This window comes from Pongo pygmaeus, chromosome X (assembly GCF_028885625.2).
Source record: "Pongo pygmaeus isolate AG05252 chromosome X, NHGRI_mPonPyg2-v2.0_pri, whole genome shotgun sequence".
NCBI classification, from domain to species: domain Eukaryota; kingdom Metazoa; phylum Chordata; class Mammalia; order Primates; family Hominidae; genus Pongo; species Pongo pygmaeus.
This window is the reverse complement of record NC_072396.2, coordinates 16,607,903-16,631,599: the sequence shown is the minus strand read 5'-3', so window position 1 is coordinate 16,631,599 and position 23,697 is coordinate 16,607,903. Positions and strand designations below refer to the sequence as shown.

The window sequence follows — 23,697 nt, the reverse complement described above, 5'->3', positions numbered from 1 at the left end:
TGGGGCTCAAACAATTGTTTCCCACTTCTGAAAACATCTGTGCTTCATTTTTCTTATGCAAACATTGGAAAGGTCACAAAACATTCTCTGTGGCAAGATTAATTTGTCAAAGAGATTCTTGGCAAGTAGAAGTAGCTGGCTGCCACACTCTGGGTTGGAAACCTTTGCCCACAGAAAGGTATGTCTTTTATTCAAATATGGGCAGTTTGTTTATTTTTAAGGATCCAGCATTTCAGCCCTTATTTGTCCATAATTACCTACAGAAGTCTGTAGGAATTGTTGCACTACAATATTTTTAAAACTCCACTGCAATCCTAACGTATACTATGTGGAGAATACTGAGGTGAAGACGATAATTAAATGAACTAAATGGTCTCTAGGGTAACTGACACATTGCCTGCCTTAAAATTAGAATTCTACCTGATGAGATTTGACAAAACTACTAAACATCAGCTTTATTTTCTCCTGAGAAAAGCACCAAGAATTTTTCTGAACAAGTAAGGCAATTATTAGCTGGCTTGTATGATGATTATAACCCAGAGCAATGGGATCTTATCTCTCTGAGCTATTACTCCACAAATGGAGAACTTACTGGTCTTTGGTGCCAATCCAACTGTTATCTTTAAGTATGTAACAGATTGCAGTTATGCTTTTCTGTTTTCTCCAGGATAAATATCTCCAATGCTCCTTTTCACCTCTTCTTAATATACTCTAGTTTCCTCTGGGCTCCAATGCAGACCTAGGATCAAGAGATGTAGTTCCTAATGGTGATTCTACCAACTAGTTGTATGGTCTTGGATGAATCGTGGACTCTGCACTTCAATATTCTCATCCTTGAACAGGAGATAATTCTTTACTGACAAGGAGCTTGTGGGGATATGTTAACAAAATAGCTAGAAATAACCCTCTAGATATTAGGTATTACACTCCCCATTACTTTAAGAACTGAGGTGCTACACTGAATGAACAAACAGAACTCACATCCCACTTCGCTATTCTACCCTCCAAAAGGGACTTGCAATTCTTAGCCTCAAGCTTTTGAGGAACCTCCAAAGAAAGGAGTAGGAGTCTTTGTGGTAATTTCAAGTAATATTGACAACATCGATGAGGGAAGACTGGGGAGAAGTGGAATAAAGCCACATCCTGTTAGAGAAGCTAAGGAAGAGTCAAAAGGTGTTCCTCCAATAGGAACGAACAAAGGAAGGAGAGCAGGGAGGTTCTAGAACTTTGGGTGGCTTGTTGCATTTGGGGAATATTAATGTTTGGGAATCTTCAGGTTGTTTACTCCGGCAGTCCTCCATCTTTTGGCTCCTTTTCTTCATTGCTTTAATTTGTGCGTGAGCACCAACTTCTTGGAAAACCTCTATGATTCAAAGAGACTGCAGAAGCTAAGCTGGGGAAAAGAAATGTCTTGGGATTTGCTTTTGGCTCAACAGGGAGAGGTAAAGTGTTGGAGAGGGGTGAAACTTTAGTTTTCCCACCAGGATGGGTAAAAAAGAGCAGTAATATGGGGCAGGAGAGAATTTCTGTCCCTGCATGGAGGGAACAAGCTTTCAGCTTTATAGCTCACAGGTCTGAGTGTGTGATCAACAGGGCATGGAGGGGTGAAGAGCTCCAGCAAAAGGGCAATTAAATAAATAATTCCCCAACTTTTCTGCTGTCAGACATGGGCAGGAATGCCTGAGGGACTAAAAGGAAAAGAGCAGAATCACTGGGGAAATAAGGGGATGGAAGGAGGGGAAGAGAAAAAAAAGGAAGAAGAGAAAAAGAAAGGAAATTTGAGGATAGGAGAGAAGGAGGCAAGGGAGAGGAGGAGAGGAGACGAAAGGGGAGAAGACAGAAGAGATGGAGAAGAGAAGAAAGGAACAAAAGTTATATTCCATCTAGCAACACAAGTTGGGCCAGCTCCCTGCAGACACATTCATCTGGACCTTGTCAATCTACTCTGATGCCCAAGAAGAAGCTGGAATAAGGGTGGTGGGAGGTTGGAGGGGGAGTGGGGGCACTTAGGGAAGTATACCAACCCCCATTCTTTAAAAATCCTTTAAGAACAGAGCTTTAAGAAAGTAATAACAAATTGAACATACTCCTACATTGTATGTATGTTAATGTATAAATTATATATATGTACTACTGTACTAATATATTAGGTACAATTTCATTCTATGTTACCAGGAATTATTGTTAATTTCATTCAATGTGATGGTGGCATTGGGTTGTGTAGAAGACTACCTTTGTTCTCAGGAAATATACACTGATATACTTAGGGGTGAAAGGTGAGGATGTTTGCACCTTACTTTCCAAAGCTCAGCAAAACAAAACACAACAACATACACACAGAAAGAAAGAGAGAAAAAAAAATCTAGGAAATGGTAATTGCTGAATGTGGGTGGGTATTATACAAGAGTTCATAAACAAGTCAGGGAGAAAACATATGCTAAAATGTCGAATTTTTAAAAGATGAGCTAACAGTAAAATAAAATTTTAAAGACTACTTTAAATATTTTTTGTTAAATATTTTTTCCCAGTTTATTGACAGTGAACCTTTTGCCATCAGAAAAGCTTATTATAACTATGATGTGATTGAATGTGTCATATCTGATTAGAGCCTATACCAGGAATGAGAGAAGTGTCTTCTCTGTTATATTCATATTACTCTCTTGGGCTTGCAATTTTAATATCATCTACAATCTGTGGGGTTTGGTTTTGTTCTATTTTGTTTCAGCAGGAATATTTTTAAGCCACTTGCCCATTTGAGGAGGTTAGTTTAATTAAAACTAGATTATGCACAACACACATCACTTGGCAATGCCTTCCCTTAAGCTAAAAGTGCAAAGAAGAGTAAGGGTGTCCTATTTGAGCTTTCTAGATAGTGGGTCACTCACTCCTGCCGCCTGAGCCACATGTGATAAGGAATCCTCTGATGTGGGTGAGCCTCAATTTGGATACTACATATTACTCATGTTTAATTCATCCTTGTATTAAAATAAAAATCAATATAAATAGAGGCTTTGGTACTTCCCTCCCTTACCTCTCAGATCAGGCCACACCGCTCCGGGAGCATGTGAAGTTCACTTTGGGGTTCATTGTCCCAGAAGACACTTTCCAGAAAATTTGGCTAAGGTTTCAAAGGTTCTCTTCACCCCCATATACACGCCTTGCAGTTCCCTATGGCCTGAGGCCTAGAGCAGTGTCTGGGCTCTTTAAAATATCCAGAGGCCTCAGGGCCAGCAGTGGTCATCTGAGTGAGACCTCGACCTTAGAGCCGAGGTGAAAAATGGCACCAGTGAAGGACTAGAAACCAGAGGCTGGAACAAGGCTAGAGAAAGAGCTACTGACATTGAGAAGGTACTGATCCTGGGATATGAGGGATGTAGAAGCTTAGGGATAAAATGGAAAGAGAGATGCAATTAGTTGTTGGACATCTTATGGCACTTTCTCATAAGGAGTTGGGCAGCTATTGACCCTTGGGCCAAAAATGAGTTTCAGCAGAGTGATCCAATTTCAAAGCTCAATGCTAATCCTGTAAGGGAGCCCATCAGAAAGGTATATGCAGGATGAAATATTACAGTTGCCAGTGGATATGTTTAAAATGACAAAGGAAAGTAGTAATCCATTTAATTTCAGTAGGTGTTCAAACATCCTGGCACACATTGTTCATTCCTCAAAAATGTTATGGAGGAAGAACATGTATTTATAACTTGTTAAAATTTTATGAGCCAAAATGTTTGAAAAACATTTCGAAATCCCATTTGCAAATTGTAGTTAGACACAGCCTGCAATTACTTTACTGCATAGCAAAGAAGATACACAGAGAACAGGAAAAAAAAAAATCACAAAGACAAAGAAAAATCAACCGTGCTCTAGGTGGAAAGGATAATAGATTCAGGGTCATAAATTGCCTTTGTAAATTGTCATTCACCTCCAAACAGACCCCGAGGCAAGGATTTAGGTGCAAGTAATTTATTCGGAAGAAGATGCCAGGAAGCACAGGGAGGTAGAAAAAGCCAGTAAAGGGCACCATGGTGGGCAACTGGGGTACATTCTTGCTGGGAATCCCCTGAGAAACCACAGTTAACATGTTCTAGAACTGTGCCACCAAAGGATGAGGTGGGTGGGGTATTTACCCACCAACTCTCATCTCTGGTTGAGAATTGTCTGTTGGTGGTAATTCTGGGGCACTTCAGCCTACCCCAAAACCTTTCCTTGGCCAGAGATCACCCTTGGTTAGAGAAACACAGGAAGCCCAGCCCTCTAAGTGACCTCTGAGTTGTGCCAGGGGATATGGACACCACCACCATGTACATTTTTTCTCCTGATCTGGTCAGTTTATCAAACACATATATAGAAAATGAAATATCACAGATAATTTTCAGTTTTTAAATATATTTCAAATCATTAAGGATAAAAATGGAATTTCTAAATTATCATAATAAAATGCATTATCATTTTTTTCCAAAATAAGAATCATTACAGCTCAAAAATACCATCATGACATATGAGTCACTGTGTCTAATTATAAACATTTAACAGCACTAGATTTAAATAAATGTTTGGGAAAGGTTTTATAAATGGTGAAATGGTGACCCAACTTTGTAGCTTACTGGGACCACTGGCCCAGGAGGTTGATCCTGGCAGTGCTGGTGAGGCATCACCGTATGGTGCAGAGGTCCAAGACGGGGAGAGAGGGACTGGATGAAGACTGGGAACCCTGCACTCTAGTCCCACTTCTATGATTAACTATTTTTGTGGAAGCATGTTGTCTCCGTTTCTTTTTATTTTTTGTTATTTAACAAAAACTTATATAGTACTCACTGTGGGCCTAGCACAAAGTTCTCAACACTTTTCAAGAATTAGAGGAAGCTTTCCCTCTGCCCCTACATAACAATACTAGAAGACAGGTATTACTATTGTCATCTTTTTTTTTAACACATGAGGAAACGAAGGCACTGAGAGGTTAGGTAACTTGTCCACGGTCATACAGCTAGCAAGTAGAAGAGCTTGGGTTTAAACAGATACCATCCAGCATCTGAGTCCATACTTTAAACTGCAAGATTTTGATGTCTCCATTTTCTTCATCTGTGAAACAGAACTAAAGATACCAACCTTACTTAGTATGATGAGGATTTAAATGAGCTAAATTTTTCAAACGCACTTTGAAAAACAGCATTATTTAAATCCGGGGTGCCCAATCTTTTAGCTTCCCTGGGCCGCACTGGAAGAAGAAGAATTGTCTTGGGCTACATGTAAAATACACTAATGATAGCTGATAAGTTAAAAAAAAAAAAATCTCAAAAAAATCTCATGTTTTAAGAAAGTTTACGGATTTGTGTTGGGCTGTATTCAAAGCCGTCCCAGGCCGCAGGTGGTCTGCAGGCTGTGGGTTGGAAAAGTTTGATTTAAATAAAAGGTTATTATTGTATTTCCTGAAAAGGAAAGCAAGTCCACTAGAATGTCAACTGGTCAAGACTTCTACAACAACCTCTTGGCTCCCTTATGAACCTAAATAGCAGTCATGCTAATGATGCACTCACTCTTTTGACTAGGAATTGTAACATGTCATAAAGAAGTCAACATATATTATTTAATTACATCATTACAAAAATTACAACAGTCCTATGATATACTAAAAGTAGATGATCCTCTCCCCATTTTAAAGATCAGGAAACTGAAGCTTACAAAGTGATTTGCCCAAAGTCACATAGCTGACAACTGGAAGAACCAGGGCTCAATCTCAGACATTTCTTCAAATTCAATGCTTTTGAATTTATCCCCACTATGAATAATAGTGATGTACTAAATGTGATCCCCCAAAATTAATAAAACAAAAGAAAGAAAACAAAAGAAAATGACAAAAATAAGGGGACTTATTGCTTAATGGGCATAGAGCTTCAGTTTGGGAAGATGAAGAAAGTTCTGGAGATGAATGACAGTGATAGTTGCACAGCACTGTGAATGTCCTTACTGCCACTGAACTATACACTTAAAAATGGTTAAAAGGGCAAATTTTGTTATGTATATTTTACCCCAATACAATTTTAAAAAGAAAAAAACAAAACAGCAAGAAAAGAAGAAAGGGAAGAAAGATGAAATAGTTTTTAAGCTTGTTATCATGCAACTTCAGGGGTATCGTAAGAACTAACTGAAATAGTCGCTTTGAGTCAGCAAAAGTATCAACAAGGAAGGTGGTTAGGAGGCATTTAGCTATTTTGAAGGACGTTTTTCATTCAAAAAAGTTATTATCAAACTACAAAGAGCTTATTGTAAAAACTTAGTAGAGAATTCTAAAAACAAACAAAAATCATCTGTAAGTTTTGCATGTCATGTTTTGATATATTTCCTTCCAATTTTTCCTTTTGTCTTTTGTACAGAATTGAGAGCATACAATTCTGTATCTTTTCTTAGTGATCTATAGCATAAACATCTCCTAGTTTCACACAGATGCCCAAGACCCTTCTAGGAAACAGGCAGTGCTCTGCCCATGCTTCTGGGCACCATGACTTTTCAAAGAACCTTGGTGCTTGCTAGAGGGCAACGTCCCTGCTTTCACAGGTTCTTCTTACAATTAGCTTCAGTGCAACACAACATGCTAAAATGACACAAAGCACCCCCTACTTCCCAAAAAGTAATACCTCTAGCATATACAAATCCAAATCCAAAGCATACCTTAAGCAGCTACTTTTGCATGGTCCTGTACTAGGTACACAAGAGTTTAAACAAAGCATAAGCCCTGGACACTCAGTGACATTTATGCTCATTCCATTTTGGAAATTAAGAAGGTTGATGTACCCTGAGTAACAGGAGTATCAGTTTCTTAAGAGTAGGGTCTAGGTCTTGTTCATTTTCTGCCTACTTTATTTATGAAATAAATAAATGACTGAAACTAAAAATCTAGAACTATTCATCCAATTTGTCTGGCCTGTAATGTCTTCCTTTCAGATAAGAAATGGGTTGAAGATGCTCAAGACAACCCATTCCTCACCTGCCATGCTCCTAGTCACACACGCTACTCTCAAGCCCTTTTACCCAAAATCACTCTGGATACCAGCTTATTAGCCTTTTCCCAAGAGATCTCCTAGAGCCAAAACACTTCCTATTTCTCTAATCATTTCAAGACTAGAAAAATCACTGGGGGCAACCAAAGAAGTGATTCTCCCAAACTCAGTTCCTCTTTTTGACAATTGTAAGGCAACTTGCTCACATGAGCCTATAATGAAAAGATCTTAGAGAAAGCAGCACTTTGCATGATGGAGAAACATTAAAAGGAGGTGGTGAGAAGCATCTGTTTACACCTTTACTTCCCTAGTAAACAATTTACCAGGCCCTGCCCTCATGTCCGCCACCCATGGAAATTGGAATCCACCTAAACCTCCATTTAAAACCCACTTACTTGTTTCATTTAAACAACAGTTAGCATCACACAGGACCCAGGTCATGCTGGAAAAGACACTTGGCTTAAAGACTTCAGCTTGATTCTCAATTTCACTGTTTGCTAATCGTGTGATGTAGAACCCTCATTTCACCATCTAAAAACAGGGATAATGATAAGGATTCCAAATGATCTAAAAAGTTAATGTTCATGATATGACAGTGCCTCAAAACCCTGAAGCATCACACAGATGTATGCCTTTTCTTTATAATATTCCTTAGGAAGTCTGTCCTGGCTAACTGGAAAGGGGTCGTGGATTCCCCTAGGTCCCACTCCATTCAAATAGGAAATTCTCACCGCTAAATAACCACCCCAGGAAGCATGCACCCTCTATATCAGGGACAGTAAACTAAGACCCACTGACCAAGTCTGGTCCACTGCCTGTTTTTATATGGCCCGTGAGCTAAGAATGGTTTTTACATTTTAAATGGTTGAGAAAAAAATCAAAAGAACATTTTGAGATGTAAAACTTTCATAAAATTCCAATTTCAAGGTACATAAATAATGCTTTATTGTATCATCACCATGTATATTTGTTTACACACTGTGGCAGATTCCACCCTACAAGGGTAGACTTGAGCAGTTGCAGCAGAGACTGTATGGTCCACAAAGCCTAATATGCTGCAGAAAATGTTTGCCAAAAGTTTTACCGTTTCTGTTGTTCTCGCCTGTCCACACCAAAGCTGTTGGTTCCTTCTTTAAACAGAGGTAAGCTCATTTTCCATCTCACACAGCACTGTCCGTTAGACTTATTAATTTGTGATAATGAAGACAATAGGCCACTGACCCCTGTCGTTGGTCTTCCAGTACTAAGCACTCATCGCTCAGGATGCTTAGTCTAACAGCATATTTAAGTGCTAATTTGGCATCTCAGGCTCTGCTTGGTACCATGGATATAATAGTTCCCGGCCATTGAGGGTTTAAAATCTAATTGGGGAAGCAAGATACATCTAGGAAAAGCCCTTAATGAGCCGTATAAGAATACTGACATATGCCTTTATGAAGAGCTCTTAGAATAGATGCTGCTAGGTCAGCATATAAAGTGCTGCTACCCTGGTACAGACAAATGAGTGAATGTCTAATCACAAATCTGTTTCATATGTAACTATGGAATACAAAACTTAGAGGTCATAGAAGAGGAGACTGAGACCAGAGACTGAGGCCCAGAGAGGTCCCCACAGCCAGTTAACTGAGAACCAAGACTAGACCTGGGTCTCTTGATCCTCAAGTCAGCAGAGACTTTTATGTTTACCTATAGCACTTTAGATGCTCGGGTCTTTTCAAAGCACAAGTAAAGAATACTTAAAACTAAATATTGACTGTACTTGTTTTCATCCCGCAGTACATGTATTCCTTCAATCATCATTTTAACCTTCAATTTCACTTCTGTTCACAATCTAGGAAAGAAACGATGCCAAATTCTGATTTTTCTGTTTTTCTGTGATGTTTCCAATCATTTAAAGTGTAAAGGGAGAAGAAAAGATAATAATGAAATTCTTAGAAATCTGTTCTGATCACCATTTATTTAAAAGGAAATAAGCATTTCCCATATGTACTCATGGAGTAACTACTGTGATTTTGTTTTTTACATAATTTTCTATTGTTTTAAGATTGTATTTAAAGTATTTCTCATAACAGAGGCCTGCGGCTAGTATGAAACAGCCTGACTCAATTAAAAAATCACCACCACCAAACGGAAAAAAGAAATCTTGAAAAGCTTAAAGTTGATCTGTAGTTATTCTATTTATATGTAGACAGCATGAAGAAAGAAGTGAGTCACATACACACATTATTGTCACAGTAAATTCTCCTCACATTGGAAAATAAATTCTTTATGTGACAAACTTTGCATTTTCCCCCTACTTCTTTCCCATGTAATCTTTAGCTATCGCCACTGGCCAGCTGGCCTGAGTACAATACAAAAACAATATTAAAAAAGAGAAAGAAGACAAAGAAAGAAAGAAAAAGTAATAAAGATGTGAAGTTTAAAGAAATGTACCTTAGGAACATTCTGGCTCTTTCCTTCCCATGAAATTTTAGCCGTTATCAATCACTGAATAGCGAAATGTCATTTGTAGCTCCTGCTTATTGGGGCTAAAAGTCCTGGCTTAGTTTAAAGATCCCAGAGGCTTTGATGTACCTACGTGCTTGGCAGTGTCCACTGCGGCAGGCATCAGTTGAGATTCCTGACTTACTCACTTTGAGGTTAGCCAGAACTCACTTCTCTCACTCAAAATTGCTGAGATAATTTGAGGCTGTGAATGTTGATCCCATAGGCCTGAATAGGTAGCTCTGAATGCCTCTTTAAAGAAACTGGGATGTGTGTAGTTTTGAGGACAGCAGATCAGGTCTTTAAGGGAGGTAGTAGTATAGGATGTACTCTTTTTGATAATGGCAAACTGGTTTGTTGCTGACCAACTCTCCTGGAAGGAGATGTTTCCAATCATTTAAAGTGTAAAGGGAGAAGAAAAGATAATAAGGGAGAAGGAAAAGTTTTAAAAATCTATTTGAAAACATCAGAGAAGTACCAAGGTAATAGGGATTTGAGAGTCCAAAGTCCTGGTGAGAAATGATGTGCAAAAACGTGAAGTTGTTATTCAGCATCATTTCCCCCATAAGGCATTAACCAAATGTCAAGCAGCAGCAGAGAAAGTGAGAGCTGAGCCGAGCTTCCAGGAGTTTTAGGATGAAGGAGGACAATAAGTAGAGTCCAGGGCCCACGAAGGAGAGAAGCCCAGGTCAACACCTCAGGCTTTTAGTTGAGATGCCTGAAAGGGTAAGCCTCAGTGACAGGGGAAAACTAGATTAAATAGACCAACTCTCACAAAAACCAAAGCCCACCCTCCAATCTGTTCAATCCCTGACTGCATCAGATATAATGCCACTTCCTAATTACCTTCAAGAAGCAAAAGCTAATCTCTTCTGGAAGATAATACCATCTAGAGCCTCAAATTATCTATAATTCTTTATACATAAATAGAAACAGATTTATAGAGGTTCTACATATTAGACTTACCAGAAAGGTATTTTAAAATATATTCGGACTAATTTGAGAAATTAGACTACAAGATGGAATAAAATGAAAATTCTAGAATTGCAATATATAATAGCTGAAATGAAGAATTAAATGGAAGCTTCAGAAGCAGCCTAGACACAACTGAAGAAAGGATTAGAGAACTGAAAATGGCCAGACTGAAGTACAGTGAGAAAAAAAGATGGCAAATACAGAAAAGAGAGTAGGAAATTTATGGGACATGGCAAAATGGTGAAATGAAATTGTGCTTAAAATACTTCTCAGTAACAGAGGTCTGACTCTAGTATGAAATTGCCTGCCTTAGTAAAAGCAAAGATAACCAAAGGGGAAAACACTTTAAAAGCTTAAAGTTAACCTGTAGTTATTCTATTTATGTGTAGCCAGGACAAAGAAGGAGAGGAAAGAGATAATGAGGTAGAAGCAATATTTGAAGTTGTAATGGTTGAGAATTTTCCAAAACTAACTAAAATCTTCAGGCCACAGATTTAAGAAATGCTATAAACTCCAAGCAGCAAAAATACAAAGGAAATCATGCCTAAGTGCATCATAGTAATACTGCTGAAAATCAGAAAGAAAGAGAAAAATCTGAAAATCAGTCCAAGAGAAAAAATCAATACTGTTAAAGGAGCAACAATAAAACTGACATATGACTGTCAGATACAGTAAGAGGACAATGAATGCCAACTTCAATGTGCTGAAAGATAAGAACTGCCAACCTAGAATTCTATGCCCACTGAAAATATCCTCCAAAAGTACATGAAACAAAGACGCTTTCAGACAAACAAAGACTGAGAAAATGTGTACACTAAATGAAATACTGAAGGAAGATCTTTGGGGAGAAGTAAAGTGATCTCAGATGAAGCCACAGAGATGCAGGAAAGAATGGAGAACAACAGGAAAAGTAAATAAACGGAATCTAAATCTAAATCTAAAGGTAAATATGTGAGTATATGTAAAGTATGTACAAACAATAAAAATAATGTAGGTTTTTAAATCTAGAGAGAATTAAACTATAGAATCACAATAACCAACAAAAAGGCAAGAGGGAATTTTAAATGAAGTTAAAAGTGTCCTGTTATTTTTGCGTTGTCCAGGAAGTAGGAAAGTTCCAATTTGTAGTAGATTCTAATAGGTCAGGGATACATGCTGTTGTAAACTCTAGGGAAGCCCCTAAAAGAAATTAAGAAGAGTTTGTATAATTAACAAACTCAGACACAGGGGAAATAGAATAATTAAAATATCTAATTTAAAAGAAAGCAAGAAGGGAAGGAAAAAATATTATGAAACATGTGAGACCAATGGAAATCAAACAATAAGATGGTAGATTTAAATTCAAATATATGAGTAGAATTGAATTTATGAGTGTCTGTGTTTATAGGGCAGAAACATGTAGCCAAATTACAAATAGCAAATATATTTGTGTAAAGTCACAGATGTTGTGCAAACTCACAAAATACTGACATTGATGGAGATAGCACAAAACTCATAATGTGAAGATATCCATGATAAATAGGTTACAAGGAGTCATCAATTGAATAAGTATTTAAGATTACACAACGCAGAAGAAAACTTGAAATGCTTTGGGTTTTTACAGTCCAGATAAGAAAGAAACTTGATAATGGCTTTTCCAAGTTTGATGTTAATCCTAAACATATATATGACACTACCAATAATGAGATATGAAGCTGAAAGAAAGTTTTTCTAATCTCTCTTTAATAAAAAGCCAATTTTAATCAACCATGCTAGAAGACTGACCTCCTCCTCCTATTTTCTCTATAGAAATGGATTTTACCAAATAATGTCATTTTAAAGGCAGACAAATGAGGATGAAGCCAAAATATTTAAGAAAACAAGTATGACAGAGGTGTGTCAGACAGTTATTTAATAGATATTATATTCTTTTTCTGGATTTTATGATGTTGGTGAAATTTAGCAGCCTATTTAAATGTGTGATTTATTATGATTTCTAAATCTAATGTGTGATTTCTAAAGGTTTTAAAATATCCACTTCTCTTCCTAATTTTGTAGTCATAATTTTATTTGGTTTTTCTTTAAAAATGCCCCCACCCCAAGAGTCCCCATAAAATCTGGATAAACTCTTGTCATCTAGGGTTGGAACCATTGTTCTCCTGCAATCACTCTGTTAATCATGAAAAGTAATGAGCAACATGATTCACAGACCATAACCCAGTATTCTGGGTTTACCCAGTAGGACCTACTAGAATTCATTCATTCCTTTATTCCTCTCTTCATGCATCCATCCATTCATCAATTCAACAAATGTTTATCAAGCACCTACTACACGTTAGGGACTGTTCTAGTGTCGGAGAATACACCAAAGAATGAGATGGCCTCCCACTTTTTTGGAGCTTATACTCTAGTCGTGGCAGACAGTAAACAAACAAATGAACAAAATAATTCTCAAGAAAATAATACTGGATGATATTTACCCAAAAGAAATGAAGACATATATCCATACAAAAACTGTACAAGAATGTTCATGGCAGATTTATTCATAATCACCCAAACCAAAAACAACCCTAATGCCCATTAACCGGAGAATGGATAAACAAAATGTGGAATATCCATACAATGGAATCCTTCTCAGCAATAAAAAGGAATGGATTACTGATACGTGCAAAAAAGTGAGTTAAAAGAAGCCAGACCTAAAATAGCTACATACTATGTGATATCATTCACATGACATTCTGGAAATGATCAGTGGTTGCCAGGATCTGTAGGTGGAGGAAGGAGATAGATTGCAAAGGGGCATGAGAGAATTGGGGGGTGACGAAAATGTCCTCTATCTTGACTGTGCTGGTGGTGGTAGTGATGTGACTGTATGTTTGTCAAAATTCATACAAATGTAAAAAATTTATTGTATATAAACTACGCCTCAGTAGACCTGAAAAAAAGAAATTGGATTATGGGGTAGTATTGGTTATTTCTTCAGATGGAGTGGCCAAGGAAGACCTCCTATAGGAAATGTTGTGTAATATGTGAAATGAACTTCTTCAAAATCCCTTGTTCTATTATTACTAGGAAATAAGAAATGGAGAATTTTTTTTCTTTTATTCTGAAAAACATGTGTTTTAATTAAGAGAGAATTTATGCAAATCCCACACATAAGAGGACTTACAAGTTCAAAAATGTAAATTTAGCCTATTTTCAAAGGATGTTATTAATAGGCACAGTTCAAAAAACCTCAGCAGGGAGCCCTTTCAGGCTATACTCTATGTTTCATGATCAAGCTTGTGCTTTCTTTTTTGCCTCTATGCATATTAAGTTGCCAGAAATGATAATTAATTAGTCACATAAAAGCCTAACGCTTTAAAAGATAACACGTGAGAGACAAGGTCAAAGTTCTTTGCTGCCTTTCTCCTCTCCCAATCCACTTGAAAGAGCCTTGCTGGGAAACCTCACTTCAACAGCACCTGTCCTCTCATCACTCCTAGAGGCTGCTGGCAGCTGTGGTAGTTCCATTGCCGTGGAGAGACATGAGTTGAGTTTCCTTCCAGAGAGGGGCAGCATGTGTTTCAGAAAAATCAAACTATACAGAAGTTATGAACTGGCAGCTTATGTAAACTGGTTCCAACAGAGGGACTTTCTTGTAAAGCATTTCTAGAAGGATGCTTTACAAGAAATGATATTAAGTAAGTCTTCTCTTGTGAGAAAGGGGACAATCTCCTTGCAATCAATGAAGCTGGGCCTCTAGAATGGTAGAGGAGCCTTTGGAATTACTGGGGTGACCCCATTAGAAGGGGATTACCCTGGAGTCACTCAGGGTATTTTCCTTCAGAAGGGTAGGTTTTGGCATCAGTAGTTCCCACTGTCCAGAAAAGGGAAATGGAATCAGACTCTGTGTTTGATGGTTTCTGAAGAAAAGTTTCCAGTTCCCCTGAAGGAATTAAGACTTGGAATGAGGATGAAAGGGTTCTTTCTAATCTGAGTCCATTCTGAATTTGTTGTGACAAAGTTAAATCCCATTACCTCTTTTGGTCTCTGTGTCAAACAAGGGTGTGAACTTCAAGATGACTTTTACTTCTAGCTGCTGGACTTTATCCTTTTGTCACTGCTCAAACATCAACCAAGGTATAGTTACTGTACTCTTACTGAATGCAGAGTGGGCCTGGCTACTGTAGAAGACACAGATCCCTATGAACCACCCCATATGATTAAGGAAGTATAAAACATATATCTAACAAAGACCTAGTAGTACAGGATAGATTTGGCATTTAATGAACAATACAGGCAGAAACAACTTAGGAAGGGGAAAAAAATCAATGAGAGCAAAAGATCAGGGAATGCTTCATAGAAGAGAAAGGACTTGAACTATCCCTTGAAGGACTGACAGGATTTGGGTAGATAGAAAGAATAGGGCCCAGCCATCAGAGAAGGGGAAATGAAGTTAGAGAGGGGAGAAGTCTGGTGGCACATGTGGGAGGCAGTGAGAAAAGTCTGGCTAGAGCAGTGTTTGTTCTGGCAAGTCTTGGGACAGGAGGATATAAAAGAGAGACTGGCAGCTGGAAGAGGACCTACAAGAAAGAATGGAAGGATCAGACACAAGTTCACAGTGGAGACCTGGAAAGCTGACCCCTCATGTCTTTGGAAAGCCTCAAAACCTCATCAATGGGATGCCTAAATTCCCCAAGCCGGTGACTACATATGATATGCGGCTGCTTCATTTCTTCCCTCTTCACTTGTGTGTGTCTTCCAACAGAAGATATTTCACAGACAGAAAGAGCCTGTGCAGCTGGGAGGCATTTGATATTTGCCTATCTGAGGAATTCCTGATACCCTCTGTGAGAGAGAGGAGCAAACGTGTATCCTGGGGAAGAAATTTGGACCCCAAATCATATAGCAAACTCTTTTCCAAACTGTCCAATGGAGCCCTCTGCAATGACTGAAATGTTCTGTGTCTCCACTGCCCAATAGAGTAGCCACTAGCCACATGTGGCTACTGAGCACTTGATGTGTGGCTGGTGTGATAAGGAAATGAAATTTTCCATTTCATTTAAATTAAATGCAAATTTAAATAGCCACATGTGGTTAGTGGCTACCAAGTTAGACCATACAACTCTAGATGTTGGGAATGCTACAAACCATGTTATCACATACATTCCTTGCAGAAAATTCAAAGAATCTGTACTTCAAGAAGTTTGCAGAAATATAACACCTTCCTGTTTCTTTCCACATTCCAAATAACAAAGAAACTTATAACCAGTCTTTCCATAGAATCAAAGAAGAATCATGTTACAGTGGAACCGCCATATCCATCTGTCCTTAGAATCCATTCTGCCAGCCCCATTCTACTAAAAATAACACTGAATAATAGCACTGAAGCAGGCTTAATATAACTTGGGCATTATATATGTTGTCAACATTAAATTCAGCTTTAAACCTTACACTTACTGGAAAAGAAAACACAAACCACTCTCACCCTTTTTCTGTTGAGGGTCCAATTCAGGTCTCAAATTTCATTTACATAATAATGAGGCACCTAGCACAAAGGTGGACATCTAATAGGAAGGACCAGTATGTAAAAAATATCTCCATCTATCCAACCATTCATCCATCTATCCACCCATCTGTCCACTCATACATGTAACCCACCCAACCAGCCAGCCAGCCAGCCATCTATCCATCCATCCACCCATCTATTTATCTCCTGAATCTATTTACTGACTCATAAAAAATAGTTTTTCTTTCATCTACCCAGATAATGAGTGCTTAATAGAGAACAGATGAGCAGGTGACTATGTGATACATTATTATTATTATTATTATTATTATTATTATTATTTTGAGATGGAGTCTTGCTCTGTCATTCAGGCTGGAGTGCAGTGGCACGATGTTGGCTCACTGCAACCTCTGCCTCCTGGGTTCAAGTGATTCTCCTGCCTCAGCCTCCCAAGTAACTGGGATTACAGGCTCCTGCCACCACACCCGGCTAATTTTTGTATTTTTAGTAGAGACAGGGTTTCACCATGTTGTCCAGGCTGGTCTCGAACTCCTGACCTCAAGTGATCCACCCATCTTGGCCACCCAAAGTGCTGGGATTACAGGCGCGAGCCACTGCGCCCGGCCAATACATTATTTTTAAGAGTACGCTTTCAGATTAATCCTCAAAATAGAATGAAGAATAAAAATGAGGAAAATTGTATGCATTAACTAAACATAATTTTAATTAGTCAATATTTATTGATCACTCATTTGGCACAAGAAAACTTGAGGGGCACTATGGAAGATTTAAGAATACATTAAAAATCTCTGCCTTCAACATTCTTAATAATCTACCTAAAAAATGTAAAGCAATGAATATATGAGAGGCTAAAATAAACAGACAAACAAAACACTTCCAAACAGCAATATAAAAGGTGTCACAAGATAATTCATGTCTCAGATAATAAGTCTGATATTTCAAGAGGGTCAGGAAATTTGAGCTAGAATGGCTCAACTTAGGGCTTTAAGGAGGAGATTTGAATCAGATTCTGAATGATAGACAAAAAGATAGAAAAAACAATCACAAGATGAAGGGACCGTGGAAATTGCCTAGCTCAACTCCATCATTTTATAGATGATTAAACTAAGGTCAGAGAGGTAAGTGACTTAGTCCCACTTTCTCATATGGGTAGTAATGGCAGGAAAATGTCTAAAATGCAGGTTTGTTGATACCCATTCCAAGCCCAAATGCCACATGGGATGAGGAATACAGTCTGTATTTAGGAAAGGAGAAAAGCATTCTGGAGAGTGGGTGGGGCAGAGCAGAAGCCAGGAAACAGAGCCAGGAACACATCAGTGCAACCACTGTGTATGAGGATATCAGTGTGTGTGTAAGGACAGAAAGCATGGGAGGAGAGGGAGGATGGGGGTCAATATTGAAGGTGCTTGAATACAAACCTACAACTGCTCAGCTGTGCAAATCCCCAGAATTCTGGTTTCTGGGACTGCGTTGAAGTCTCCCTTTTACCTGGTGATGCCAGTGTAAACTTTTCTAGAAACTTGATATTCTTTTCATATTGACAAAGACTCGAATTCACCCGGTGAGGGGGGGAACTGCAGAAGGGAAGCTGGAATGAGGACTGGCAATGCTAGGCAATGTATAGGGGGCAGGGATGGATGGTTATCACTATGTGCCCCACTCATGCCTCAGAACCTTGAATTCAGTAGATTTAGGACAGGGCCTAGGAATCTGTATGTTTTTAAAGCTCCCCTGTGATTCTGGTGATCATCTGGTTTGGAGGGTCTTCTGGTTCATTCACTTTTTCACCAATCTACCTAATACAGACTACCACCTTGAAAACTGACAATATTTAGTAGATATAGGCCCCTATAACCCAGCAATTTCACTCGCAGACATATATCCAAGAGAAATAAACACTTATGTTCCCCCAAAGACATGAATAAGAATGTCCAGAGTAGGTTATCATCATCCCCAAACTAAAAACAACCCAGTGTCCATCGGTATTAGAACGAATAAATAAACCAAAGTGTATTCATACAATGGAACACCACACACAATTAAAAAGAACAAACCACACTGTTACACGTATTAATACGGGTGAATATCACAGAGATAATGATAAGCATAAGAAGATAGATACAAAGGAGTACTTGCTATATGATTCCATTGATATGAGATTAAAGAACTGGCAAAAATAACCTATGGTGATTGGAATCAGAATAGTGATTGCCTCTGTATGGGGGTATTAACTAGGAAAGGGCATAAGAGAAACTCTGGGGGATGCTGGAACTGTTCTATATCTCCATCTGGTTATGCAGTTCTATAGACATATGTAAAAATATATTGAGCTGTTACTTGTTCAGTTTACTGTGTATATGGATTACACCTTGTTGAGAAGAAAAAATAATATAGAATATATATTCACCCTGCCAACCTCATGAGATATAAGATAGAAGAATCCCATTGCTTTCAAAAATGAGAAGAATAGAAAAAAGTACAGTCTTAATCATTTAGCTCAATACCTATTCTTTCTATTGGAATTGGTTAAATGCACTACCTGTGATTCAGGTGATCCATCAGCTTTTTAAAGACTTAGCAAAACACAAAAAGTTAGCTATATGGGAGCTTCTAGTAATTTCTGAACTTGGCAAGGACAGACAGTAATTATAAACTTACTGGGAACACACTGGAGCTGCGAAGGAGTGCAACCTGGCTTTTGAAAGAGCTTTCCCTTTCTGTTGATGGCGAACTTGGTCTGCTTTGAAACTCCAGAGAAGAGTTCCCTGCAGCTGCATCTTTACAGTCCATGCCCTCACTTTCCTTTCTGTTTTTCTCCCCAAGAAGAGAGTAAACACCATCTGTACCACTGCACTCCCCAACCCGGAAACCAAAATCTCTCCTTCCCATTAAGAAAATTACCCTCATCCTGAAGAGCCCTCGGCCATTGGTAACAAGCCACAGCCCTTCTGCCAGTTCCAGAGTTTGCCAGCCCTGAATCAATACATGAAACTGTCTGTGGTCATTGGTATCTGTGGGCAGATGTGCAGGGTAAGATGTGGATGCCGAAGGGGAATGGAGGGAATGGAGAAACTCTGTCCAGTCGGTACAATGTGCAAACCTTACTTCTGTGCTATTACTTTTCAGACTTTGAAAATGTCGTGTGCTGGGCAGTGTGCTTCAGGTAGCTAAGCATAAACACGTGTCTATAAATACTGATAACAGTATCTTTATTTGTCCATTACTCAACAAAACCAGATCACCTGAGAACTGTTTGTTCCTCTACAAAATGAGAATCCAGCACCACATGTATTAAAATGTGGGACATTTTCTTCGGAGTATAAACTTTCAAGAGCAGCGTCTATGTCTTTTCCAGAACACTCTCAAATCCTTCTGTATCTTTTACACATAACATACAGTTGATTATAAGTGAAAAATTTATAGTCTCAGGTTCATTGCAGTAGTTTTTCTGGGTTTGACCATATGGTCTATGCTGTGTCTGAAAGTCTATTCATTACTATGTCCAATTTCCGGAACACAGAAGTACATAAAGTATGTTCAGTAATTTATGTGAACAACCTGCAGCTATTTCTTGACTTGTTAATTCAGGTAAGTGTTTCTTATATGCTAGACACCTGATAAATGTTCAAAGAATGAATATAAAGTTTTAAGACTGAATAAACGTAAACTTTTATGCAATGCGCTCACACAAGAAATGCAGTTTGCAAATATGTATATTTCCCAGAATAAAAAACTGTAGTGAACTCCATCTTTCTCCCCACAATAAGCCCCAAAAGCATGATATATGAAGTATTGTCAATAAAGATATTAAAATTAGAAATCAACCTTGAATAGAGCTTTCTCCAGAAAATTTTAAAAACTCAAATAATGCTTGATTTCATTTAAGAGAGACTTAGGAAAACCGGCATACAATTGTTCTATCACAGAGAGTCAAATACAAAATCAGCTGTGAGAAAAGTTAAACTGTCTGAGGAAAACGAATTTCAGAGAAATGAGGCTTATTTTCTCCTCTTGGTTATTTCTGAAAGAACGTTTTGAAGAAATCCAGTGGAACTTTCCTGTTCTCTGAGGGGTTTGAATTGCTTCTAAAAAACATTTGCCTGAGGTTTAAACTCTATTGGGTGTGATTGTCTTTCTCACTGGTCAATTAATTTTGCAAGGAGGGAGAAGTTAGGAAAAGGCAATGCTAAATAGATATGTCTCCAGAAAAAGGCACCTCAGTTTTCTGCTTAGAGATTTTTTTTTTTTCTCATCTGTCTCTTTCTGTCCCCATCATTCACTTTTCTTTCTTAAACCAATATGTTACACTCAAGAAGTCATACCCAGAATAAAAACCTGCCTGGAAGAGAATCCGTGTTTGAGTAAAACTTCCCTTGTGCAATCAGCTCCCTGTCCCAACATGGTAGTTCATTCACCCAGGCGTCTATCACCCTTGGAGAGCATGTAACTTTCAGCCGGTACTTACCTGTCAGCCGAGAGCGCCGTGAGTGTGAAGACAGACACCCCAACAGAGGTAAGCTGTATAAAGGGGATCAGTTTGCAGCCAATCCTGCCAAATAGCCATCTGTCAGCCAGGTACCTGCTGGCATCCACTGGAGCACACGTTATTAGGAGGAGCAGGTCTCCCAAAGCCAGACTGGAAATGAACAGGTTTGGAACGTTTCGCATGGACTTGACTGTACAGAAGATCTTGATCAAAGTGATGTTGCCAATGAGGCCTATCAGAATGATAACCCCATAAACTGCAGGGATGACATAGAGGATCCCAGGGTGGGACCAGTCGTCGTTCACGGGCAGATCCGCACTGTGATTGGAGATGTTGCAGTGCATGAAATGGTCCACTTCCAAGTTCAGAAGGAAACAGTCATTTAGAGCCATCTCTAGATTTTTTTTCCCACCTAAAAGTTCCCTTAGATGCTATTTCTTTACTATTGATTTTGCAACCGAGTAAAGATGAAGATGAGATCTATGCCGGGCTCTTTGTCTTCTTTAATAAAAATACTCTGAGTACATATATACTAACTATGGTATTCAAAACTCTCTGTCACTATTTTGACACTGGTGCTGCTCTGGCTTTCACATGACCAGTGCAATACAACTCTAAATTCAATAAGTTAACAACAACAAAAACTTAGCCACAAAAAGGCTTAGAATTAAACCCACTCTGCATCAGTTCTTTCTACCTCCATTCTAGTCTGAGTCTCCCTGGCTGCAGTTTACTAAGAACTTTTGGCCTGCTATTTTCCCACAGCGTCTTTCCTGATATTTAGAATCTGGAGGTTTAAAGTGGGTAGAAAAAAACTGCACTGAGAAATCCTCAAATCCTATAGGCAGGATGCTTTGCACGTCACGGGCTTCACCAGCAAACGGCAGCTCTGCTAAGCTGAGGCTCTGAAGAGGAACCAGTGTTACTTATAGACAGAGAATGCCAGCCCCCTGCTGGACACTTCAATCACTGCCCAGTTGCCTGCTTTCTCCAGATGAGAAGCAACCAGCCGACTGCACTTCCTACCTAGCTTAACAGATACCTTTGGCTTCTCATGTAAGCACATAGCACCTAGGGTAGGTATTTAATAAATGTTGCTAGCATTCTGCAAAGGCACTGGAAATCTTTCTGATACTATCCCCATGAATCCAAATGGGGATTTACATCCCATTTTCTCATTTTTTCTAATTCATTAGAATGACATGTCAATATTGCTATCAAATGAGGTCTGTCTTTGAATTAAATGCACACTGATGCACAGGGTGTCCATGTGTGAGTTATCCCACTCAGTCTTCCCACTGCCTCTTTGAACAGGGAATGCTCCTCAGAAACACATGCACAGACTCACACCTTAAACCTTCAGCAACTGACATCTGGAAAAGCCAGAAGCACAATGCACACATGCTCTTTGCTGTAGATTTGCCAAGCCATTCCTATTCTGTTTACCAGGGAGAAATTAAATTGGGAACCAGCTGTATTCTTAACTCTCAATGATCAATAATCTTTTCCAGAAAAATGGGTCTTTTCTCATCTGATCTAAAAATTTTATGAATCGGCATGTTGATGCAGCTATTTGCATTTATTAATTGAACGTTTGCCATGTTTTATAGCAAATATCCTCTTTATAGCCCTGTGTGGAAAATAAAGAACTATAAAAGCATGATAGATACAATACTGAGGAATTGAGTGGGTGGTAAAAGAAGTAAGTTATCGTTGAAGGAGTGCTAGAAAAAGCTTAATTGAGGAAGTGCTATTAGAATCAGGCTTAGACCTTTAGCCAACAACTTCTAAATACATTATTAGAGTGCATCTTTATGACTTATGTGAAGCCAGCTCTTCCAGGTACATGACGTGAAGCCAGTCACTAACAGGTAAAGTCTCATTTTTCAGAACCCATAAGGAATAACAAAACTTGCACTTACCATGCCAGGGCCCACAAAGAAAGCCCCCCAACTGTGTTGTTATGGACATTTCCAGTGGCAGGTTCCAACACTGAGGCTGCTGCCATGCTTTCTATGTAAATATGAAAGGCTCAGCGCCCCTCTCTGCCAGCAGGAGGGAGACTGACGCTGCATGGCTAGAGGTGGAAGAGCTTCTCGGCAGAGATCAGTATCACCAGTAATGAGCCAATAGCCATGAGCCCAGTGGTGTTGATTAGTTGCTAGCAATATCGCTTAATGATACAGTACACAGGCTCTGCTTCAATTGTGGCTCCCTCATTTATAATCATGGCAAGTTACTTAGTGTCTTAAGCTTCAGGTTCCTCATCTGCAGAGTGAGGAGAACTTGTGAAGTTAGATGAAATGATTCATGTTAAGATTGCATAGTATTTGGCACATAGTAAGTGCTCAATTAATATTAGCACTTATTATTATTATCATTATTAGATTGAGGGGGAAAGGCTTACTTTGGAAAAGCCCAATGAGTTCAGAAGAGTGATTGACCTCAGATCAATAGGCAAGCACTCATACGAGTGAATTAGCAACTCCTTTATTTACTTGAAAAAAATTTATCAAACATCTACCAGTTGCCAGGCACTGAGCAAGAGGCTGAGAAAAATAGCATGAAGATGTGTACTCTCACAGCTCTTTAGACCCCAACCCCTCTCTGGAGTGAAGCAACTACCTTTTCTCCAAAAAAGATGATATCTTTAAAGGTTAAGTGTTGACAGGGTCTTTTGAATGAAGAAAATCATATGTGCCTAGGATCAAGGCATAGAGGAAAGAGCATGACATTGAGCAGAGGGACATCTATAAATCCAGAGGGTCATCCAGATTGGAAGACAGGGGTGGAAAAAGAACAGCGTGAAATGCAGCTAGAAGCAGGTTTGGGTGAGATTGTGATGGATCTTGTATTCTTGCTAAGAAGTTTGGTCTAAAGGGCATATTTTTGGTTCACAAAGAGAACTTCTGGATGTTGTTTCCCTTTATTTGTTTAGACACCCCTGTGTGCTGAGTCAGCCTCACTACTTAAATCTAATTGGGTGGTTAGTGTTTCTTCCAATGTAACTTAAGGGGATGCTGATAGATATTGATTTCTCATAGCTGGTGTTAGCATTATGTGTTCCACAGCACTATAGATTCTTCTAATGGTATTTTAGGGGTAAAGGTGCGTTGAGGTTTGACATCTAATATTTTCTGGGATCAAAGATGCTTTAAAAAGATAATTCGGACCAGGTGCGGTGGCTCACGCATGTAATCCCAGCACTTTGGGAGGCCGAGGCGGGCGGATCACGAGGTCAGGAGATCGAGACCATCCTGGCTAAC

General features: G+C 38.8%; 1 protein-coding gene across 1 annotated transcript in view; it reads right to left on the bottom strand.

Moving 5' to 3' along the window:
- GRPR (gastrin releasing peptide receptor) overlaps positions 1-21,213 on the bottom strand; it is a 30,638-nt gene extending 9,425 nt beyond the window's left edge. The window contains exon 1 of the mRNA XM_054472285.2: positions 20,411-21,213. Coding sequence (XP_054328260.1) covers positions 20,411-20,823 — 413 coding nt within the window. The 5' untranslated portion in view covers positions 20,824-21,213. The remainder of the gene's footprint in view (positions 1-20,410) is intronic.
- Positions 21,214-23,697: the final 2,484 nt, after the last annotated feature.